Here is a 22,727-nt window from a genome sequence, read left to right on the forward strand (position 1 = left end):
AATAGTGATTTTTCCCTCTATAGTTCTCACATGGTTTCACTTCAATTAATGTTCAAATGATCCAATATTTCAACAAAAATCAAAGATTAGAGAAAAAATCCAAAAACTGAAAACAGATTTGTGTATCAGAGCTTTGTTTTTTCTTCTTTCCTCCCTCACGACCCCTCAGATTTATCTTGTGACCTTTTGGAGGGGCCCGAACCCTAGGTTGGGAACCACTGGACTAAAGTAGCATTTGAACATTTATTCGTAGTGGTTTTGCACACATAATAAGACAAAGCAGACAAGACATACTTAAACCAGGTAGTCATGTACAATACAAGTACAATAAAAATAAAACAAATAAAATAAATAAATTAATAAATAAATAAATTAATTAATTAATAATAAAGCCCCCATCCCATGAAAAGAGAGAGAAAATATATATACATGATATTGATGATAACAATATGACAAAAAAGAAAAAACAATAGGGCAACAATCTCATTAATATTTTAAAGTTTTCACTGCTCATCTAGAAAAGTGTACAATGGCATTTATACACATAAGGGAGAGCTCTATTGATCCTTGATGTGCTGTAACATCAGGTTTCATATTCTGAAAAACCGCTGAGGATTGCCAGACAGTCTCTCTACATGCAAAACGCTCACCAGTTGGACTAAACATATGAAGCAGTTCCAACTAGCTCCACTTCCAGCAGCTACAACAGTAACATGCTGCTTACACACTGATGCTTCAGTATTAATAATCTAATGATGTCATAATATATCTGTCAGAGGGACGAAATGACTACTTTTACTTTACTGCTTTAACTACATTTTGCTGCTAACACTTATGTACTTTTACTTAAGTAGGATTTCTCATGCAGGACTTTTACTTGTAATGGAGTACTGGTACTTTACTAAAGGATCTGAATACGTCTTCCACCACTGTGCATGACACATCCCTTGTTTGTAGTGCATCCTCTCTACTACGTCACACACAGTGCAGGTGTAGTTGCTCCGGTCCACCGCTAGATGGCGAAAGTAGTGAGGCCGAATCTGAATGGGCGTGGTCTTCTTCTTCTGTGTGCTACACAGACATTTTTGTCATTCCAGTTTACGGCTGACGGGAAACGGCTCCTTACCTGACCGTGAAAACAAACCCCTGAATACTTAAAAGGGCTTGCTTTTTCTGTTGACTGAATATCGGTAAGTTGATGACCAACTTGATTCGTTTTATCGTTTAGTCGTTGGTAATAGCTGTAGTATAAACACTGGCTTCTGTTTTTTTTCCATAGGCGTTATCTACTCCTGAACGAATCCGTTTCCTTTTAACTGCTAACGGCTATGCTAGCTGTCGTTTGCTGAAGTTGCTTTGCTGCAAACTTTGTAGCCCGTTATTCGGTGTTAGATAGTCGGACCGCGTTGTTTATTGCAGCTCTAACTATTATTTGACAATATAGTGTATATCGTGGGGTTTTGCACAAGGGGAACGAGTCGTACTCTACACCGACCCGACTGCTCTGATGGAGCTGATGGGAAATGTGGAGGCTTAAGTTAATTAAGTCTTCAGCACGAATGAGTGACATAGACATGTGTCTCTTGTAGCCTGCTAGCATACATGTTGACTCCCTTTACACCCAAATAATCAATTTCTTCAATAAAAAACTCTAGCTAACTCTTCAGATGAGATGTTTAAATGTAAAAATGTATTATTGTTATTATTTTATGGGATTGGCATCAATTCAAAATGCATTAAAGATGCACCGAAGTCCAGAAAATAGTGTGTGCTGCTGCCATTAAAGGACGGGTTCACAATTTTTCAAGTCAGGTGTCCATATGAACACTGAAAGAGGTTTTTCTCGCTGTAAAAGATCCCATTCCAATGTGCTTTTAATGTAAGTGATGGTGGCCAAACTGTCCGCACAGTCATTTTGTGCAAAAATGCATTTCAAAGTGTATCTGAAGCTTTTATGAGGCTTCAGCAGTCTGAGTTAGTCATATGGATATCTGCCACATTTACGGTCTTTTTCGCATCAAATCCCCTCTTTGTGTTTCCTTGGACAGTGTGTCCCTGTTGAGCTGCGGTGGAAGTATAGTAACAAAAATAGGGACTTGGGCATTAAAAAGACTGTAATGTTGAAAGATATCTACTTGATCTGACTAATTTGGGCGGCTGCAGCTTCATATTTTAAATACATTTTTGCACAGAAGGAGGCTTGTGGATTTTGTCCTCCCTCACTTACATTGTTAGTGCATTAGGAAGGGATCTTAGGATCTCAGTATGAACAGGAGGAATGATTATGGCAAGAAAAACCTATTTCAGTGTTCATTTGGGCTCGTGACTATTGTTTTAAGGCAGACTTGAAAAATTGTGAACCCATTCTTCAAGTTGAACAAACAGCTGTGCACAAATAAACATTTTCTTTCATACATAATATTTTCTTTATTTCAGTTAACTGTTGAAATGTTCAGACTTTGACAAAATTTTGCTTAAAATTTCAGCCTCAAAGCAGCAATCAAGATGTTTTACACATGTGGACCCAATGAAGCCATGGTGGTGTCCGGTAAGACAGTTGCTTGATTTATCTTGCCTTTATACTTTTTCTCACTAGCACAGGATGTTTAGAAACACAGAAAATTCCCTGTTTGGCAGCCCTCCAGCCTCCACAATGCTGTAATGTTGTTATAAGCTTTTCAGAGGTCATCGTACTACAATGTAATGTGTCATAATATATTGTTGTGAAAGGAGACTCATTTCAGAGCAAGAAAACTGTGTCATGACAGTGATTTAATCATCACATGTGCTTTGATGATGCGATTGAGCAACACTTGCTGTCAGTTGGGAGTAAAGTTAGCTTCTTTTGTGTACTCAGCATCTTGGCCTCGGTATAATCTGTGGAAATATTGGACTGGATCACCCTGGGCAAATATTTTATCTTTCCAGGCAGACAGTGGACATCTGTCAGATGGCAAAAATACCTTTGATAATACAATACATCCCGCTGCTGGATAACCAATTTTAAAAAGAGACTTTTTCCTTAAGGTTTGCGGAAGGAACACTGTGTGAACAAATCATGGTGTAACATAAAGAGTGCTGAGGTCACACATGTGGCTAGAGGACAGTAGGAATTTCCCAGCTTGCTGTAATCTGTAGGCTTTGTCAACTGGCTTCAATGTGTTTCACAAAAGGTGTTGTGGATGAATTGCATTACTCACATTTCTTATAATGTGTGGTTGTAAGTTGAATGCTGACCTTGACCCAACTAAAGTTAACTAGCTGTATGTTGCTACATGGTGATGTTATGTTTACGTTGACCTTCTCTCTCGCCCTCCAGGCTTTGGCCGTTCTCCTCCTCTAATGATTGCTGGAGGAAGAGTGTTTGTCTTCCCGTGTATTCAGCAGATCCAGAGGTGATCCCATTTCCACTCTCTATTTCTATTATTCTATACTCTGAAGGTACTACATACCTGCATGATTTGATGTGTTGGAAGGGAGATCATTTTCAACAAAAGACACATTTGTTACAGTTAACAATAACAAGTAAATGTGTGCTGTATCTGTTCTGTTACTGGGCTGCTGCTCATATTAAGAGCTTAGGGGAGTGGCCTCTGTGGATGATAATTGATTTACTTTCCCCTGTCTGTCTCTGTTGCTCTGCTTTTTGCTCTCGCTCTCTCCTATTATATTTCATCCATTCCTCCCTTCCTTTCATTTTTAACATTACTTGTACATTCTGTAATATAATTGTGTGATGTTATGTGTGCATTTTTGCTACATGTATGTTTTTATCTTGTGTGTACTCTGTACTCTGAGCCACAGCAAAGACAAATTTCCATTGCCTTGTGACGAAGTTTTCTGATTCAGATTTTATGCCCTTTGCCTTAGAATCACTCTCAACACGCTGACTCTAAATGTGAAGAGTGACAAAGTCTACACTCGCCATGGTGTCCCCATCTCTGTCACTGGCATTGCACAGGTATGCTTTGAGGACTGGATGATTTAAATAGTACAGGGCTATTACTAAATATGTGTATATTTCCATAAACAAAGATATTATAATAGATTGGAAATACTTTGTGTGGACTCTTGTAGGCCGGGAAGAGAGGTAGCTTGTATCTAAACGCCTGTCTCCAGAAATAGGCTGTTGCACATACAGGCCTGGTGCTCTCTGTGTGACCTGCATACTAATGGAGGGTTTATAGTATGTAGGGATAGGAAGCAGTTACGTAGTATGTAGAGAGCACAGAGGACAGTTAAACTAGTCTAAACCTAGATACCGTATTGGCCCAAACATAAGAGGACCCCCCCTTTACCAACATCTGTCTTTGGAAAAACACACTGTCACACTTGTCCTGTTGGGAGAGTTTCCCTAAGATACTATTTATCCAAGGAGAAGAGAGTCCTAATCCTTGAAGCCTTTTCTCTCGTAAAAGTGAAATATTACCATTAAAGCAGAACGTAATTCGCACATTTGTGGAGCTTGTCTATCAGTCACACTCTCTCCTGTCTGGCTGTTGGAAGCGCAGAAATGATTTTCTCCAGCATATACAATTTTTCAGATTGTCTTTTTGTCTTGTTAAGCTCCTCATCAACTGTGACAGAATTCTTGGCTGCTTGACAGATCAGTCCGCAATCCATTTCTTCACTAAAGACGTGGGGAGAGGCGTTTGACTTGTTTTCACTCGTCATGAATTTATGCCCTTCGTGGCAGAAAAACAGGTTACATGAGCCTTCGGAAACTCATGCGGGTTAAACTGAGCTAATAAAACTTTTAGGACCAACTCTAACAGACTCACTATAAACTGACTTAGAGACATCCACTAGCCCAGCAGCATTAAGGCTACAAGCAACCCATAATGCAACACTCTTTGTAGGAGTGGTAGACGCTCATTCAGAAATGATCTCTGACCTTGTGAACATGTAATTGTCTTGTCCTCAAATATAAGACAACTCTCACTTTTTCAACTGTAATTTTCAGAATAAAACATTATGTTATATTCGGGCTAGTACAGTATTTGCAATAGCAAAATGACCCATCAAAACAAAGCCCACGGCATTCATGTTTAGTTTTTTAAGGCTATTTTCGTTAGTAAATGGATAACACTTGAAAAATATTGGTCTGTGGACCCTGGTTCAATGGAACACCCCATAAATAAAGAATTTAAATGACTCGTTGGTTTTTTGTAAAGGAAGTTGCATATTTTTGCATGTTGATTTTTATACTACTCATGGGGTTTATTAAATTGTAAATGGCTTAAAGATGTTTAGATTTCTGTCCCTGTTGAGATCATTTTATGTTGTATCATAGTTCTACTGTGGTGCTTACTGTCTGGCCAAGCTATTGCCTTCAATCAGTCAACTCTGTCACACGGGCGGATTCAAAAGTCTAGACCCACGCAACCTTTTTTCTCTTTTTTTTTTTTTCCAGGTGAAGATCCAGGGACAGAACAAGGAGATGTTGGCCACTGCCTGCCAGATGTTCATGGGCAAGTCTGAGCCTGAGATTGCCCAGATTGCACTAGAAACACTGGAGGGACACCAGAGAGCCATCATCGCCCACTTGACTGTGGAGGTTGGTGCACTGACACTTATTAAAATGCATTTGTTTGGCATTTCCTGCCCATAAAAGAAAAGGCAGGAAATATCTTTAATGGGCATTTCCTTCCCATAAAAGTTAGTTCAGAGGCTTTATGAATCAACGCCAACTTACCCACCAAGTGTTGATGTTCCTTGTGACTGAAATGACTGTACGTTTTTGTGCAGGAGATCTACCAGGACCGTAAGAAGTTCTCAGAGCAGGTGTTTAAGGTCGCTTCCTCTGACCTGGTCAACATGGGGATTGGTGTTGTCAGCTACACGCTCAAAGATGTTCATGATGATCAGGTACTTTATGTCTGTTTATGCCACAACTAATTACAAAAATGTGATAATCAAGACATCAGAGTTATTCGGGCAACAGGAAGCTGTAGTGTCACTGTACGCCTGCATCTTTTTCATATGAAAGCTTTTAGTGTTTGATTTGCTCTGTTAGAGTAATGCACTTCAGTGATCGCTATTGACTCACAGTCTCTGACTCAACCGACCCCTAACCCCCATACATTAGGGATGAATTAGGCCTAAGTGCTTTCTGTGGTAATCACGCCATCTCTTGTTTTTGTTTGTATGATCCTCCCCTTTTTACTGCTTGGCCTGTGTTTTCTTGTGGTGAATCGTCACTAATTCCCCCTCTCTCTTGTCTCTCTCGCTCTCCTAGGACTATCTTCATTCACTGGGTAAAGCCAGAACGGCCCAGGTGCAGAAGGATGCCAGAATTGGAGAGGCTCAGTACAAACGAGATGCTGTCATCAGGGTAAAATCATTTGTTCTTGCTTCATTTCTGTTAATCTGTCTGTTTGCCTCTATAGACAATGTGTGAATGCTTACAGAAGTGACAATTATGTTGTGCAGTATAACTTTATCATCATTATGATAAAAAAAAAAAAATTAAATCCCTCTATTCCTGTCCTGGCACTTTGTACATACAGGAGGCCCAAGCCATGCAGGAGAAGGTGTCAGCTCAGTACAAGAATGAGATTGAGATGGCAAAATCCCAGAGAGACTTCGAGCTGAAAAAGGCAGCCTATGATGTTGAGGTCAACACCAAGAAGGCTGAGTCAGAAATGGCCTATCAGCTTCAGGTACAGTACTCTAGTGATTTTGTTATGCTGGTGAAATTTTGGCTTGGTTAGCTTAATATAGGAATTTCCCTTTTCCTGTGCTTCGGTCGACAGGTGGCCAAGACCAAGCAGCGCATTGAGGAGGAGAAGATGCAGGTTCAGGTGGTGGAGCGGACACAGCAGATTATGCTGCAGGAGCAGGAGATCACCCGTAAGGAGAAAGAGCTGGAAGCTAAAGTCAAGAAGCCTGCAGAAGCAGAGAAATACCGCCTGGAGAGGCTGGCTGAGGCTCAGCGGTGAGTGCAAGAGCGTAATATTGTTGTCTTATATAGTTCTGATGAGAGTTGAATAACTGTGAAAACCATAAAAATCAAATGACGTGTATCCGAAACCTGAACCGCATCAAGAGGCATAAAATGAAACTAAAGAAAATCAGTTATTACAGTTGAACAATTTGCGGCCACAGGAGTGTCCATTTGTACGATTGATCTCAGTCTTTTCTTCTCTCCTGGCAGCCTGCAGCTCATCATGGAGGCTGAGGCTGAGGCCGAGTCCATCAGGGTGAGTCCTGCAGCATGTTTCCCTTCTTTTCTGACTCACTTTTTACTGCTATTTGTGAAAAGTGTTAAAAATGCTCACCCTTTCCTCATTTAATGGATATCATATTGCATTTGTATCTTTCGTTCTTTTCCCTTTTACCGAGTGTCACTTCTGTTAGTGCTTGTAGTTCTGTGCACTTCTATTGTAATCTTAAATCTGTACATTTATGTGTGTATAGATGAGGGGCGAGGCAGAGGCATTTGCCATGGAGGCTAAGGGCCGTGCCGAAGCGGAGCAGATGAATAAGAAGGCAGAGGCCTTCAAGCAGTACAAAGAAGGAGCCATGGTGGACATGCTGCTGGAGAAACTGCCACTGGTCAGTATGGGATGGATGGATGGATGATAGAGCTGTGCAATGTGGGGTTTTTTTATTAATCCGTAGACTTGCTGTTGTCTTCACAGCATAACGTTGTGATGGACCCCTGGTGTTCATTTTATTCATATATTTTTTTTGGTTATTAATCCACATGAAACTAATTTTGCTCCATTCACTTTACATAGATTTTTAAAAATATTAGTTTTCTATTATCCTTGTGACTTGCTGTTATCATCAGCAGGGCCGCATGACGGAAGGTCCTTGGTATTAATTTCATTGTGAGTCACATTATTGTGATTCACATTAAGTCACATTGATTATTGTTTGAGGATTGTTTGTCCACTCTACTGATTTCATGACTCAAAATATTTTCAAATTATTTTTTTACATCCACCTACATCCTCCTGCTTCCTTAATGAAGAGTTATGTATTTTTTTTTTTCATTAAACAATATTAAGGTCTTATTTGATTTTTCTGATATTAAGAGATTTCTAAAAATACATTTGTTTTTCTTAGAAATTCCTCTTTTGCTTCTTGTGGCTCTCAACATATTAAAATATTCAATTCAAGAAAAGGATCAGGTTTCCATATTAAACCCCATTTTTATCTATACAGATTGTTGTGTCACTTTGCTCTTTTTATTATTGTTCCCATCACATCATTCATGTGGGAAGAATTTACATTTTCTCAAATATTACAGTAATCTGTTCTCATGTGGAACCTTTTAGAACATCCTGTTCATTGTGTTCTTTCTTGTCCTGCAGATGGCAGAAGAGATCAGCAAGCCACTGTCGGCCACCCAGAAAGTCACCATGGTGTCCAGTGGTGGCTCAGAGGTGGGAGCGGCCAAGCTGGCTGGAGAGGTGCTTGAAATCATGACCAGGCTGCCTGCCGCTGTGGAGAAACTCACCGGGATCGACATCTCTCAGGTACACCAGAGTATGCATTTGAGTTTGTGTGCGATAAACAGATAAAGTATCAGACTGAGAAATGAAGTAATAATAATCTCATATTTCTCTTGATGACTTCGCAGGCTACAGGAAGTCCCATCCATGTGCATTAAGAAGAGAAAGAGAGGATGTGTCACCAATACTCAGACAAGAAGCTCCATATCTGCTCTTTGGGCCTATAACCACTGTTGTGTCACCACTTCAACACTGTAGTCCTGTCTGATTGTTTGTGTGCATGCATGTTTATCCCTAGTGTGTCTCTATTGGATCGTCCTTCATCCTCTTCCAGGGATGTGAGTGCTCATTAATGTGGTTTCTAGTCATGTGCCTGATGAGTGCTGGTGTGCTAGCTGCTATGAGTGATAGCAGTAGCAGCTGTAAGGGATATGATTATTAGCCAGTGATGATCCTTGTAGGAAATCCTTTGTCTTTGATGCTTTATATAAAACCCTCAATATGCAAGTTTTTTATTTCCTTGCTGTAATCAGCGTCATTTTCCCTGCATAGGGACTGTGTCAATAAACTGCCGTTCACTTTAGAACTTTTTAATATAGACAAATTTTATGGCTGTAGTCAGTTTTTTTTTTCCTGTGCCTTTCAAGTCATAAAATGCTGCTGAGACCTCTCACCACCACATAGTGTTTGCTAGTCCTTTATAAAAAGACAAAGGTGGGGGTGTGCTAGTTTATTTCATAGATCTTGTTGTAATCGCCAGTGCACTGCAGATTATCTGACTACATTATCGAGCCCCAAAATCATATCAGCTGCCCTGCATGTGGAAGGATTTTGATTTGTGTTTCAAAATGAAGGGAAAGGAAGTGGTCGATGGAAACAAAGTATAAGGGTTTCCTGTTGAAAGCAACGAAAGTGTGTTGTGGTGGGAAAAAAAGTGTAGGCCTTTGGCTCTGCTGCAGTGTTTTCTTGAGGTTTGGCTTTTATATGTCAAGAGTGAAGAAGTAACATCACAAACTAACCAAACTTTGATGTGCTTGCTGCCTGAAGTTTAAACTGACATAAACCAACATTTGTTGTACTAACTATACATGATCTTATGATGCTGTGTATTGTAGATTTTGGCTCATTTTATAACTTGTAGATATGGGAGGTTTTGAAAGACTTCTTATCAGGACCTCACAGGCTGCCTCTCTTTTTTTTCATCCTCTTCACTATCAGTCCAAAGTTTGCCAGTTGCCAAGCCTTATACATCTTGTTACCGCCAAGTGCCTGGTTAAGAAACTCCTCAACTATCTAACTTCTAGTTTGATAGAAGTTTGAACTTCTATCCAACTTCTCTCTTAAGCCTATTGCAACTCTGTCAGGGAACATTTCCTATATCCAACTGATCATAAGCCATGCTGTAGATGAAAGCCAAATGTGTCTCTACTCCTTTCGTATTTTCTTTGGGACTAATCTTTTACCTTTCTTATGAAAATTGTGTTGTTGCATATCTGTCCTTTTTTAAGTTAACATAGTTATAAGTGTGAAAGTTTCTTGCTAGTGTTAAATATTCAACACGTAGGTATCTGTAGTGAAAAGTTAATGCAGACAATAAAAATATGGTTTAATTACTGAAACTTGTTGCTGTCTGTTCTTCAGTCATTCAGATGACTGATATAATACACTGTGGAGCACACGTTTATTTAACTGAAAAGGTTAACTTTATTAAAACATCTACAAAAATAGACAACACAATGAATTACAATAGCATCAAGGTAGCAAGCATTCTACAGAGATACAGAAGACCCCAAATGTAACAAAGAGCTTTCCATATATTAGTAAAGGATATTACAATTCTGTCCTTAAAATATGTACATACTATTACGTTCAGCTTCAAAGACAAAAGGACGAAATCAGACATCAAGGAGTGTCTAAGTACATACAGTATATAGAAAAATATGGGTTTAGTTGAACTACAGTGTATCAAAAATGACTCAAATGGCACAACCATTTGCAATCAGTAAACATGTATTACTTGATAATCTTGATCATGTCAGGACTGATTTACAGTGCTATACAATCAGTAAGGTAGATCCACTGATACTACCGCAGTCAGCTTAAGGTACTAATGTGGGATAATGCAGAGATTGATGCTGACATTCACACAAAAATCAGGACTCCCAGCATTCCCTGTTTGAGCAATGCCATGACTGTGTTTTTAAAATACAGCAATGCATTTGGATAAGCAGAAACAGATTATTCGATGAGTAAACGTGTCTGAGCACACTGAAAGTTTCAGAACAAAGTTTGTCATACGTTTAAAATGAGATGAAATGGTGCCATTCCATTTTTTTTTTAAATAATATTTTACATCCAATGGTTTGGCGATGCCTTGTAGGAGAGGATTTTGAAAAGGCAGACAGACTGTGTCTTAAATACATCTGTGATGCATGTTGATCTCCCTTGTCAAATATCTGAAATCACTGCGAGTGAAATGCATTAAAATCCACCTTGACAGGAATCATATCAGGCCCCTCACAGAGAAGGATTTCATCATGGCCGGGGATACGCATGTAGGATTTAAAGTGCAGCTGGTTGTGGAATTTTTCATCTATACTTTGCATCTGGGTCACAGCCAGATACAAAAAAATTGCCAAAACACCTGAGCAGGCACATCTGAAGATGTCCCGTCCACTGCCCTCACTGGCAGCAATGTCTCTGCCTGGAAAAGCCGTTCCAGTTTGTGGGTCAAATCTCATCGGCAGCAGCAGAATCTCCTCTTCTGTGCCTGTTTCCTCAGAGAAGTCCATTAGGCACAAGGGATACAGTTCTTTTTCTCTGTGGCTCAAAATCTTCTTGAACTTTTTTGATGGGGGTCGGTGGTTGAGGGCAGAAAGGGGGCTGCTGTTGTCTGGTCCGCACCATTTCACATTAGTCCACTTAAAAGTTACAATTGTGGATGTGGGTCACTGTGTAAGGCTGTGGGGCTCAAAAAGAGGATCAATAAAGGGTCAAAAAACAGCAAGATCTGCTGTCACTCAGGTTCTAGTTAGCTGAGTAAGCCATCGTTAAGATCTTTTTGTAGACTTTGAGTGAATTAACATTTTTTGTTTCTGAGATGGGCCACTGGGGCTGAAGCTGGGAGTAATTTTACTGAAACACATGGCTTTAAATGTGCACAGTAGGCTGTACATACCATAAATACTAAGACAACAATCCTTGTGTGCAGTTTGTCTCTGTACTGTAGGTGCACTGCTCAGCCACAACACCGCATAAGCACCTTCAGCTGTTACCCAGCATGTATTTGAGATGTTGAGTTGACAAAGTCATGTCACTTCAAAATTGTACATTTTCTAGTTCTCTATGGTCAAAGTTGTTTAGCTTCCGCAACGTCCTGTTACCTTAACTCTACTGCACTTACCACTTGTCACACAAACTCTCCCTGTATGTTAAGTATCTGAGAAGAGAGAAAGTTCCTATGCAGACTGCACCCACCACCAACCACTGTGAAATGTAGCTCGATCTGTTACCTATCTAAAGCTGGGGGTTAGTTTGGTTTTGGGGTCTGACTTGGAAAAAAAACCGAACCAGCGGCATCTCAGCCCCATCCACCCAAGAAGTACAAAATATGAAAGCGAGCAACCCACTCTCCCTCCTCATCTGCTCCTGCTGTGCAGCACCTCCACCAAACCGATTCAGACTCCTCCCTCGCTTGTAGCGAGGATGCATGAACGTGCAAGACGTTTCCGCTCTTAACGTCGCCTTTCTTCTTGTGTTTCTTATATTCTGTCTTTGCATCATTACACCATGTTCATGGCGTCCTCGGTGAGAAAGGAGTGGATGTAGCCAAAGGACGGGCGGAGCTTGCAGTCTCTGTTCCAGCAGCTCAACATGAGCTCGTAGAGACCCTGAGGACACACAGCCGGCTTGCTCAGATACACCTGGAGGGGAGAGAGGGAAGAAGACACACAGAGGCCAGGATTAGTGGTACAGCTTCCTTTTTCATACTTTGTGGCATCTTTCTACCTCTTTCATGCCATGATAAAGGGATCAAGAATCCAGAAACATATGTAGTGTAAAGAACAACTTTATAATGAGATCAACGCGTTTCAGCTTGTGGCCTTCATTAGGGTCAGATGTCTTGACCTCTTCAGACTTGTTTCTTTCTCCACCTTGGGAGCATTTGACGTGCCAGAAATCTCTGCTATGCCATGATAAAAGCCTTTAGGCCAACACATTAGTTTGTAAATCTGGGAATTCAAATTAAACAATAACTTAAACATCAAATTATTACTGAAATTTAAAATTTCACTAGTTGTTGGTCTTTCAGAATACTGTGTTATTGACTTTAGTGACTCTTAAGGCATTAAAAGAAATATGTGAATATGTATGTGTGGGATAAAATTTGAAATGTTTGTGATCTGGCTGTATTTATCTGTATAATTACTAACTGCTCAAACAGCTTAATAAGAGCAGTGGGTGTGGACCAGCTGCCAGTGGGTCTCTGGTATCATGAGTCACCACACAGTCTGTCTTATGTAGTTTGTTTTCTGGTTGCTGCTTCACTTTCAGTGGCATAAATTACATGATGAAACCCAACAAAAGCCCAGTACAAGAAAACATCAGACAGTCAAGAACAGCCTTAATGAGCACAGTTATTATTTGAATAAGTGACTGAGAATGAGTGACACTGAAAGCCTCTTCTCTTATTTAGATATACTGTCCATCATCTGAGCTTCAGTACATCTTAACAAAATATCTAATGAATCATAATTTAGACTGTACACTATATCTACATGAGAAACAAGAACATGGGCTTCTGTATGCCCCTACATCAGTGTGTGTGTGTGTTGTACCTGTCTGCCCTGGTCTCTGAAGAACTCCCCAGCGTTGTCAATCACTTGTTCATCTGTCAGGTTTGAGTACGGCTGCTCCTGACAAACGCTCAGCATCTCCCACAGAGTGACCCCGAACGCCCACACATCGCTGGCTGTGGTGAACTTACCCTTTGAACACACACAAACCCATCTCCATCAGTATTCATGTTATCATTATCATCAACAGCTGAATTATCATAAAATGGCAAATTGTTCACTGTGGGCGAAGGATTACAGGTTAACTGGATTTATTTTATGTTTGTGTATATAAAGTAATTATCAGGGATTCATCATTTTCAGATTTTTGCAGATTTTCCCACCATCACACACCATCAGATGCACAAACACACTAATTTCTGTCCTCTCACCATGAGTATGCACTCCCAGGCCATCCAGCGTATTGGCAGCACAGCTCTGCCTTGGATCCTGTAGTAGTCTCCAGCGTACAGATTCCTGCTCATGCCAAAGTCAGCTATCTTGATATGACGCTCGCCGCTCGGATCCCCTCCGCTCTCACCCCTCTCACCCCCAACCAGGCAGTTGCGTGTGGCCAGATCCCGGTGCACAAAGTTGAGGGAGGAGAGGAACTTCATTCCTGACGCAATCTGGCTGGCCATGGAAATGAGAGCCGGGTAGCTGGAGGCAAAGATCACACATGAAAGGAATCGTAAATAAATCAAAATTGTGTGTGTGTGTGTGTGTATTTTAGTTTGTGTACATTTGTCTGCATGTGTTACCTGATGGTCGGGGTGTTGTGTGAAGGTCCAGATTTGTCCAGAAGCACTCGGTGGGACAAGTACTGGTTCAAGTCTCCACATTCCATGTACTCTGTGACCATGCAGAGGGGGTCACTACTCACACACACTCCCAGAAGTCGGATGATGTTCGGGTCTTTCAGGCGAGACAGGATCTTAACCTCTTTCAGGAAGTCATTCCTACCACGGTGAGAGGGAAGAGTGAGATGTGTCAGAGAGTTGGAGGGGATGTATAGAAGAGAAAACTGGTGGATTTGGAGGAGGAGGTAAAGCAAAGAAGAGGTAAAGAGTGACAGATGTTGATCTTGGGCTCCATTCTGGTCTGTAAATAAATCTCTTCAATATTTTGTCCCCATGGTGCATTTTTTAAATATTTAAATCAAACTACTCCCTGTGAAGTGAGAGGGTTACTGATTCCACAGTCTCCAGTTTTCACCTCATTGATCTGTTTTGCTGGTCGATATGTTTGTGTTGCTCTGGCTCTCACCAAACCCCCCACACACGCTGATTTCACCTGACCAGCGCAAAAGGGGCAGAGAGCCAAAGTAAACAAGTGGCTGGTGAAGCGAGTCAAACATCGAGAAAGCCACAGAGGCCTCAGGTATTTTTCTGAGGAGCTCGGGGACAAAAATGCAGGGCTAAAATGTGAGAAAAAGAATCTCTGCTCTGCTTCTGCTGGATATGTAAGTGATATCAGGTAATTGCTTCCTTAACACATTGGCTATAAGAAATTTATAAGTTGATATGGTATGTGAAGGCTGGCTGCTCTGAGTTTGTGTTGGAGTCTACATTCTGGCCTGTAGAGATCAACCTGAACCTGAAAAGTAATATTTCAGCAGATTTTATAGCCTCATCTAAAACCGACAAAAAATATTAAATGGTAAATTCCCAGTTTTCACCAGTTTTTAATAATTTAATGATATGACTTCTCAAGGAGGTTTATCAAATTTCCTGACTCCTATGTGTGTCATACACCTCTAAACATTCCCTGATATTCCAGAAATTCCCTGACCAGAAGGACTCACACACAAAACACAGGAGAGAGGAGAGAAGAGGATATATGCTGTAAATGCAGAAACAAAAACTGAGAACCACACTGAAGTTTGAGTTCAGGCTCAGCTGTGTATGATGTTAACAAACCTGGCATTCTTGGAGGCGTCTGGACGCAATATCTTCACTGCTACCAGGAGAGGGCGACCTTTTCTCACATTGAAGGGGAACTCCAGGTTGGGAAGGTCCTGAGGGTTCTCAATTTCACACAGGTGCACCTTTCACCAGCAAGACACAGACACTGTTAAAGCACAATCACCCTTGCACCCACCCACAACACCACTGACTTCGTCATCACATTCCTCACCTCACCAAACTGTCCCTCTCCCAGTTTCTCTTTGAAGATGAGAAAGTGTCGCGGCAGCTCTGGCAGCGGGGAGGCATCAGCTCCAGGGCTGGAAGAGGCCAAGGCGGGCACAGCGTAGGTGTTGTTACCGCTGACACCCTGCAGGCTTACAATGTCTGCCTCAGCATAGTGGGGGACGCTGGGAGGCAGTGGGGGAGACACGGGGGGAGACAGGGAGGGGTAAGGAGGGGAGCCAGGATAGGGGGGAGGCTCGTCTTGAGTTGGAGGGAAACCCTTCTCCATGTCCATGTCCAAGCCACAGGCTGGAGGGAGGAGGAAGAGACAGACAGGGTGGATGAAATGGAAAGATTAATTTAAAAGAAGAGGAACTGTTTGATTAAAAACAACTTTGTTTTGCTTTAAGCTTCTTTTGTGAAAGAAAAGATTGCATGATATCACTGTCAGACAACTTGTTGTAAAGAGATAGTTTGGATTATGGGGAATTTTATAAGACTGTAACAACAAAAAAAACTCTTTGTACAACACTTTTTTTAAAAAATACCACTTCTGTTCTGTATAAAAAATGAAACTTAAAACAGGAAGTATTAAACCTAATACAACACAACAAGATGACATTAAGTCTAAAAGACTATAAAGCCTAAAATTACAAAGCTGGGTAAAAATTGAAATCAGAAACAATAAAATTGAGGACAAAATTGGATAAAATGGTGAAAACATTTTGTAAAAGTGAAACTTTTAGCACAGATTTCTTTACCAATTCAACCAGTCTGACCTTGTACAAGGTCATTCATCATTGAATCCTTTAGTTTTGAGTTTAAATGGTGGGCACCGCAAAAGTTCCTTAAAAAAAAAAAGAAAAATCTAGGTTTGTTTGGTAATCTAGTTATCAAACATACCTTGCTGAGCTGGACTCACTGTAGAACATACTACAGACAAAAAAAGACATTTGTGAGTTTGTCTCACTCAGGGTAATTATGATATGCACCATTTCCCCAAAAGCCAAACTATCCCTTCAAACAAAGCATGAGTTATTTTGAGTGATGAGTAGATGAGAGTGATTAATGATGTGAGTAACAGGAGGGTTGATACATGCAAAATAGACTCATCATATCCAGGAAGCTTTTTTTTTTTTTTTTTAGCCTAGACTGTGAGAGTACTTCTACTGCCCCGAACCCTGGATAGTTAGGTAGTGAGGTAGGGGCCCCTCTTGACTGAGCTGGCCCAGTCTGAGGTCTCTTACCCTTGGGCACATTGAGGCTCTTTTCCTGAGCCTGAGTGGTGCTGGGGACGACTAGGGGTCTGGAGTCTTTTCTGTGATCTGACAGGAGCACGTGATAGGCTGGGTTGTTTAACAGCAAGGCTGGGAGAGCACACGCACATGAACACACACACACACACACGAGGGGGGGGGAGGCGGGGTACACACAGGCACCACAATGTGGATCATACACACCATACAAAGTGGTAGGCGACACGAAAATACACACAAAACAAAACACAACCATTAGCAAGACACGGTTAGCATATCCATTATAATGGGAGGAGGGGTTGCACTGACACATGGAGCACAGAACAGGGGAGCATAGCAAGACAGGCAAAGTTAACAAAACTCAGGCCAGAACAAAACATATAAAAACAGTGGATGAAATAATGTTTTTGTTACTCATGTTATTTCAAACTCACACAGGCGCCTTGTAAAGATGGCATGCCAACCTCCTGTGGTGCAATGCAACTTAAGGAATGTCTTTTCTCTTTTTACTCCTCATTTTCTCCTCCCTCCATTCTTTTTCTTCCCCTTTTTTTTTACCAGAACAATAGCTCTATTGTGGCCCCTCTGCGCTGTGCATCTTCATAGAGGAACTCTTCCTTGCGGGATGTTTGGTTTAATTTACTGTTGTTTGGTGTGGTAAATTACACTGTACATACCAGTGTTTTCTTGATATGAAAGACACATTTTTTTTGTTTCCCTTTCCAAATGAGTTTGCTTATTGATATGATCAGCAGACCGAGGTTGCAAAAGAATGAACACTGGCACGCAAAACAAAACAATCTATACAAACCACATACATGTTTGTCGAAATTTAAATTCTATACATATGGAAGGTTGTATTGTTTCACATTTTCCAAAGACTCCATGCCAATTGTATGTGGTTGACCGTAGATTAGTCTATGTCAACATATATTTCGAATATGGTGTTTTACTGCGTGTCAGCATGTTTTATGTCACGCCACTAAGCTACATGTAATTTTTTGGACTAAACTCACTCCACAGAGACAGAAACAGAGAGGCCAATAGGTATATGTGTTATAGGTCATACAGTATGAAGGTTGTCAGATAATTGTGTTTATAACCTACCTGTGCTGTCTCGCTGATCCCTTGGCCGGAGCAGAGCGCTGGGCTCCTGGTACTCTCCTTCTCCCTCCCTGTCATGGTCGCGGTCATCTGGGAAAGTATGGATGCGCTGGTAGCGGCTCGAGTAGCTGTGTGTGTTGTTGATGACCACGTTGTCTGAGGGGACTGACAGGTGGACCCGTAGCTCATCACTGGAAAGGCTTCCCTGAGCCTGAGAGGACAAAGGCTTCACTTGAATACAGGTGATATAACTTTATCATTTGAACTGAGCTGATGGTGATCAAACTGTGCAAATGGTCTTTATGTCTTTGGACAGTTAGAAGTAAATGTAAAAGGATGGAGACACATCCAAATTGAGATACAGTGGGACTTTGCCAAATGACTTGCAGTTGTTATTTCAGGATGCTATCAATCATTTTAATGTGGTTAAAGGGACAGTTAACCCAAATCACAAAAAGGATATTTTTTCATTTAGGACTGTTTCTTCTGTAGAAATGATGTAGTTCAAATAAAAATTGTTGCCAGACAGATTAGCGGATTGTGCAGGTTAACTGGGACATTGTTTCTGGAAAGATATGCTTTTTTCTAAACATAATTTTGTGAACAAATTTTATTTCATTGCCATTGTATTAAGTAAGTAACAGAAATCTAAGATATCCCCAAACTCTGGCAAACAAAACAAAGAATGTGCATGACTAGATACCCAGATATATGATTAGATAATTTAATATGATTTTTATTTCATTATTACCTTACTTCTGCTCTATTTGTATTCTTTATTCTTCTTTGTTGAGTTTGTGGGAGCAAATGCTAAGACACTTTCTTTGTATGCTTGCACACTTGACTAATAAAAACATCTTCTAATCCCAGCCTTGCCTCCCACAGGGGTAAATGAACAAATATGTTCTTGTGATGTAGGTAAACTGACCTTTTAATAGCTGCTTTTAAATAAAACAATGCTTACGACCCCTTGACTCACCTTCCCCAGTATCTTTTTCCAGTACTGCCTCCACAGAATTACAGCTATGACAGCCAGCAGCAGTAGGATGATGCCCACCAGGCAGCCAATCAGAATAGCAGTATTGCTGCTGTCATCTTTGGCTACAGGAAGTCCTGCCCTTGGAGTCAAAGCAGTACCATCTGATCCTGGAAGACGCAAATAAAGGATGAAATGTTATTTATGGGCCTGATGTGATGCATATAGATTGCTGTGCATATATCAGTGTGTTTATGTGTGTGTCTGTCTACACGCTGGCGTGAGTTAATGCACTGTTCAGTCTGTGAGCATTAGCTCCTCCAGCACAGTCACGCACTCACTGGGGTCACACTGACACAATTTCATCAGGCTTACTAAACATCTGATGGGGATTGTCTCTATGAGTGTGCCCCGGTCATACCACAGGGCTTCTCAAAGCCTGCTGTATTGAGGAAAGAATGCAAACATTCAACAGCTTTCTTGTCAACTATTAATCAGAATCATCCAGTTATTTTTTTTCTCTCTTGAAAGGTCAGATGTAGCATCATTTGAATGAAGGGTGAAAGAGTTTCCTCAGAATAGTTTAGTGTAAACTTTAAAACTACTCTAGGTGGAATAAGTGATGGAACAAATGTCTCAGTTAATAAGATCCAAAGAAAAATGATACATGACACATTTATGTGCATGTATCCACATTAAGCAACACAAATATACACCTGCAAGCACACACTCATACACACACAGTTACCAGATTTACACACCACACTGTCACAACAGAAGGCACCCCCTCACACCTCTCTCTCCCTCTGTCAGTTCAAAACCATGCGGGTAATAAATAAACCAAAACAAAGCTGTTCAACCACAGCCAGTAACAAGGACAAAGGAGCATACACGCCACAGTAAACCATTTCCAGCTTTTTAAAAAGCCTGTTATTGTTTAGCTGTGTAGAACAGAGCCAGTTCCCCCGAAAAACATGCAGTTTGTAAGACCACAGGAATCCAAGTTGTTATTGTACATAAATATGGTACACTATACTCTGTTAGTGTTTTTCCTGCAGCTGTATATCTTCAAACCCAGGGGACAGAACTCAGTGCCAAAGCCTGCCCCTGTAATCCCTCCGCCATTATACTTCATACTCTCTACTGAGCTGCGGGACAGTTTTAAGATGCTGGAGGAGAGCCAGAGCGGATGTAGCTAGCTCCCCTCCCTGGGTTCATCCTCTCTGTCTCTCACCTGACAGCGTCCAGTTACCAGTGGTGTCCGTCATGAAGGTGGTGTTGGTGGGGGGTTCTGGAGAAGCGAGGGATGGACAAAGGAGGAATGTGTGAGAAGAGAAGTGGTGAAGACTCAGAAGCGAGTGATGAGGAGAAGAAATCATGAAAAGCAGGATCCTGGCTTATTTGGTTTTTCATCCATCTAACTGGAAATTTGTAAAAGTTCAAACTAACTTTTTAAAAGCCAGATTGACATGATACAATTTTAAGAATTATAAGTTAAAACATTTGACCTTCAATTTTACATTTCTCTTGCCCTTTTAGTACAATAAAATCTGTAGATAGCATCCTGCATTCACTTTGGTTCAGCAAATCTTGGCTCGAGTCCAAAGGATTTCAGAGCTCGAGATACACAGAGGGAGACTAGTCAGATGTGGGCCTCCTTTGGCACTGCCTGCTTTGGCTCTGGTTTAGACACATGGCTTAGACACACCGCCGACATGCTCACACTCATCACAACTGGAGAGAAAGAGACGGGCACAGAGACAAGAGGTGACGAGGGAGAGATTAGGGGAATTAGAGAGAGCAGAAAGGAGGGGTAGATGAAGCAGTTTGGTGGGTGATGAAATGGGACAGTGGAGAAAGAATGGTAGCTGGAAAAAGGGAGAGTAAAGACAAGAAGATGTGGGGGAGAAGAGCGGGGCTCACCAGAAGGGCCGGCGGTGGTGTTGGAGATACTGTGGCTCGATGTGGGAGAGGAGGAAGTGTGGTCAACAGGAGGAGGAGAGGAACTGGTTTTGGGAATCTTGGGAAGATTAGGAGGAAATGACTGTGTTTCTGTAATGTCCTCCTCAAAAGGCTCTAGATAAGAAGAGAGAGAGAATGAGACAATTTAATGAAAATGGATCAGGTTTTTTTTTAATCTTAGGGGGGTTTTCATGTGCCAACACACTTTCTGTTTGCCCTCAGCTGTTGAGAAAGTGGTTGTGGTCACAGCTGGTTGTGTTTTCAGACAAAAGAGTATTCATCAGTGGTTTTTGACTGTGAATGACCTGTTCTCTACTGACTAATCTGATTGCTTGGGTTAGCTCGCTAACCCTAGTTAACCGGCTAACTAACCGTCACTGTCCTGCTTTAAATGTGCACATTAGCCAACATATCTAGTAGAACATGCACAGAAGTCGTTTGTGATGTGAACAGCTGTTTATCGAAATTAGCCTTCTGGATAGTTTTGCACAGAACTGTTTCATACCTATTTGTTTTATTTTATTGTTTATTTAACAGGAACAACCCACAATACATTTATTCTACCAGAATATGGCTAAAAGCTCATTTCCATCAGTGGAGGCCACTATTGACGAAGAAGTTGCCGTAGAAAAAACAGTCAGTTGTGGTGAATTAAAATATAACACTTTGAAAACAGTAAAACATCAATACTAAAGTCTGAAGGGGAAAACAGTGGAATCAGTGTATCTTATCTCAATAACTGTAGATCTGAGTATCCTTCACCTCAGTAACCAGCTGAGTTAGATTTAGTCACATTTCTGCTCAGAATCGAGCACTTTCTGGTACCACAGGACCAAATGTGAGCCAGTTCTGGCCCATATAAAGATATGAGACTGCAAGATGTGGCATGTTCAGGAGGTATAGGGACCAGTTTGGACCACTCATGACAGCTTTCTGCCAGTGTCTGGTCAGGACCTTGAACCAGAGCGGTGTACCAGTGTGACAGTTTTGGTGCATCTTTTAATCACAAGTCTGGCACAAGTCCAGCAACAAAACATGGTCTTGTTTTTATTTTAGCTACCTGAGTCTGGTGTGATTACTTTACTGATTCTTATCATGCAAGGACTGATAGTGTTTTTGAGTAGAGAGGACAGTTTAATTAGTCACAGCAATCTCAGTTAGAGAGCAGCAGAGGAGTCATCTATCTGACTTCCAATCAGATAGGCAGAAATCCTATCTTCACAGAAGCTATCAGGACGCTCTTTCTGTCTGTTTTAGTCCATAAACAGGAAGATATTAAAGTCACCCTCCAGTGTATTTTGGCATATTTTTTGAGTTATTTCCTGACAATCTTGATTAGCCAAACATTTTGCCAAATATTTTTTTGACAAATAACTTAATTTCGTGCTCAAAGTTAAAAAATTTAAGCTCTTGCTAAAACCTAACAATGGCGTATGACTACAGTAGAACACTGCAGTCATACGTCATCCTCATAAAATCCTCTTGTTTTTGTGAGCATCACATAGGCTACTGATACAATAGTTTGTCATATGCCTGTGTTCAAACTAAAAACTTGCTGCAGATGTGTTGCAACAACAGATTAATGCTTAAAATATAAATAATTTATTTCAATTAAACACTCTCCAACCAAAATCAGCATAGAAAATAACACGTAATGTGGTTAAAGCAGGAAAGTCAGTAAGTCTGTCTATATTGATCTACAAATGAATGTGGGTGATTCTTACAGCATCTGTTATCCACAGCTGCTTTATACGGTATGAAAAGCTTCTAATTTAGTTAATTAAATCCCTGAAGCATCTGAAGGCAACAGGACAGATATGTTGATAAATCTGCAGCCTCTGAAAAGTGCCATACCAAAGTGCAGTGCTGTTATGCACGGCCGCTCACTGTTTACCTTCATTAAATCGCCTGATGTCACCAGACTGTTACTGGATAACCACACACACATTTTTACACACATCAGACTGGTTGGTTATAACTTGATATTCTGCTTCTTTATGAAA

The 22,727-nt window shown here is 40.9% G+C and overlaps 2 protein-coding genes across 5 annotated transcripts in view; one reads left to right on the plus strand and one right to left on the minus strand.

The window, feature by feature from the left end:
- Positions 1 to 1,069: 1,069 nt before the first annotated feature.
- flot1b (flotillin 1b) lies at positions 1,070 to 10,081 on the plus strand. Its single transcript, XM_042423013.1, has 13 exons — positions 1,070 to 1,190; positions 2,487 to 2,548; positions 3,320 to 3,395; positions 3,871 to 3,961; positions 5,414 to 5,557; positions 5,749 to 5,868; positions 6,239 to 6,334; positions 6,510 to 6,662; positions 6,756 to 6,937; positions 7,157 to 7,202; positions 7,420 to 7,557; positions 8,322 to 8,486; positions 8,591 to 10,081. The coding sequence occupies exons 2-13, from the start codon at positions 2,506 to 2,508 to the stop codon at positions 8,618 to 8,620; spliced, it is 1,284 nt and encodes a 427-aa protein (XP_042278947.1). The 5' UTR covers positions 1,070 to 1,190; positions 2,487 to 2,505; the 3' UTR covers positions 8,621 to 10,081.
- A 70-nt stretch (positions 10,082 to 10,151) lies between these two features.
- The window catches only part of ddr1 (discoidin domain receptor tyrosine kinase 1), a 40,662-nt gene continuing 28,086 nt past the window's right edge, over positions 10,152 to 22,727 (minus strand). For 2 of the 4 annotated variants that reach the window (XM_042422899.1, XM_042422900.1), the window contains exons 10-20: positions 20,686 to 20,838; positions 19,997 to 20,053; positions 18,766 to 18,932; positions 17,790 to 17,997; positions 16,674 to 16,793; positions 15,434 to 15,735; positions 15,217 to 15,344; positions 14,059 to 14,256; positions 13,690 to 13,957; positions 13,301 to 13,450; positions 10,152 to 12,385 (exon numbers count right to left, since the gene is read on the minus strand). In XM_042422899.1, the coding sequence (XP_042278833.1) occupies positions 12,245 to 12,385; positions 13,301 to 13,450; positions 13,690 to 13,957; positions 14,059 to 14,256; positions 15,217 to 15,344; positions 15,434 to 15,735; positions 16,674 to 16,793; positions 17,790 to 17,997; positions 18,766 to 18,932; positions 19,997 to 20,053; positions 20,686 to 20,838 (1,892 nt within the window). In that variant the 3' untranslated portion in view covers positions 10,152 to 12,244. The remainder of the gene's footprint in view (positions 12,386 to 13,300; positions 13,451 to 13,689; positions 13,958 to 14,058; positions 14,257 to 15,216; positions 15,345 to 15,433; positions 15,736 to 16,673; positions 16,794 to 17,789; positions 17,998 to 18,765; positions 18,933 to 19,996; positions 20,054 to 20,685; positions 20,839 to 22,727) is intronic. The other 2 variants (XM_042422901.1, XM_042422902.1) reach the window with 2 other exon arrangements.

Source organism: Thunnus maccoyii, chromosome 10 (assembly GCF_910596095.1).
Source record: "Thunnus maccoyii chromosome 10, fThuMac1.1, whole genome shotgun sequence".
In the NCBI taxonomy this organism is placed as follows: domain Eukaryota; kingdom Metazoa; phylum Chordata; class Actinopteri; order Scombriformes; family Scombridae; genus Thunnus; species Thunnus maccoyii.

What these genes read in the sequence shown, in the direction of transcription:
- flot1b (XM_042423013.1), top strand. Translation starts at nt 2,506, where the DNA reads ATGTTTTACACATGTGGACCCAATGAAGCCATGGTGGTGTCCG. An exon ending in TGAAGCCATGGTGGTGTCCG is followed by an intron (nt 2,549 to 3,319) that starts GTAAGACAGTTG and finishes CTCGCCCTCCAG; the next exon opens with GCTTTGGCCGTTCTCCTCCT. An exon ending in TGCTGGAGAAACTGCCACTG is followed by an intron (nt 7,558 to 8,321) that starts GTCAGTATGGGA and finishes CTTGTCCTGCAG; the next exon opens with ATGGCAGAAGAGATCAGCAA.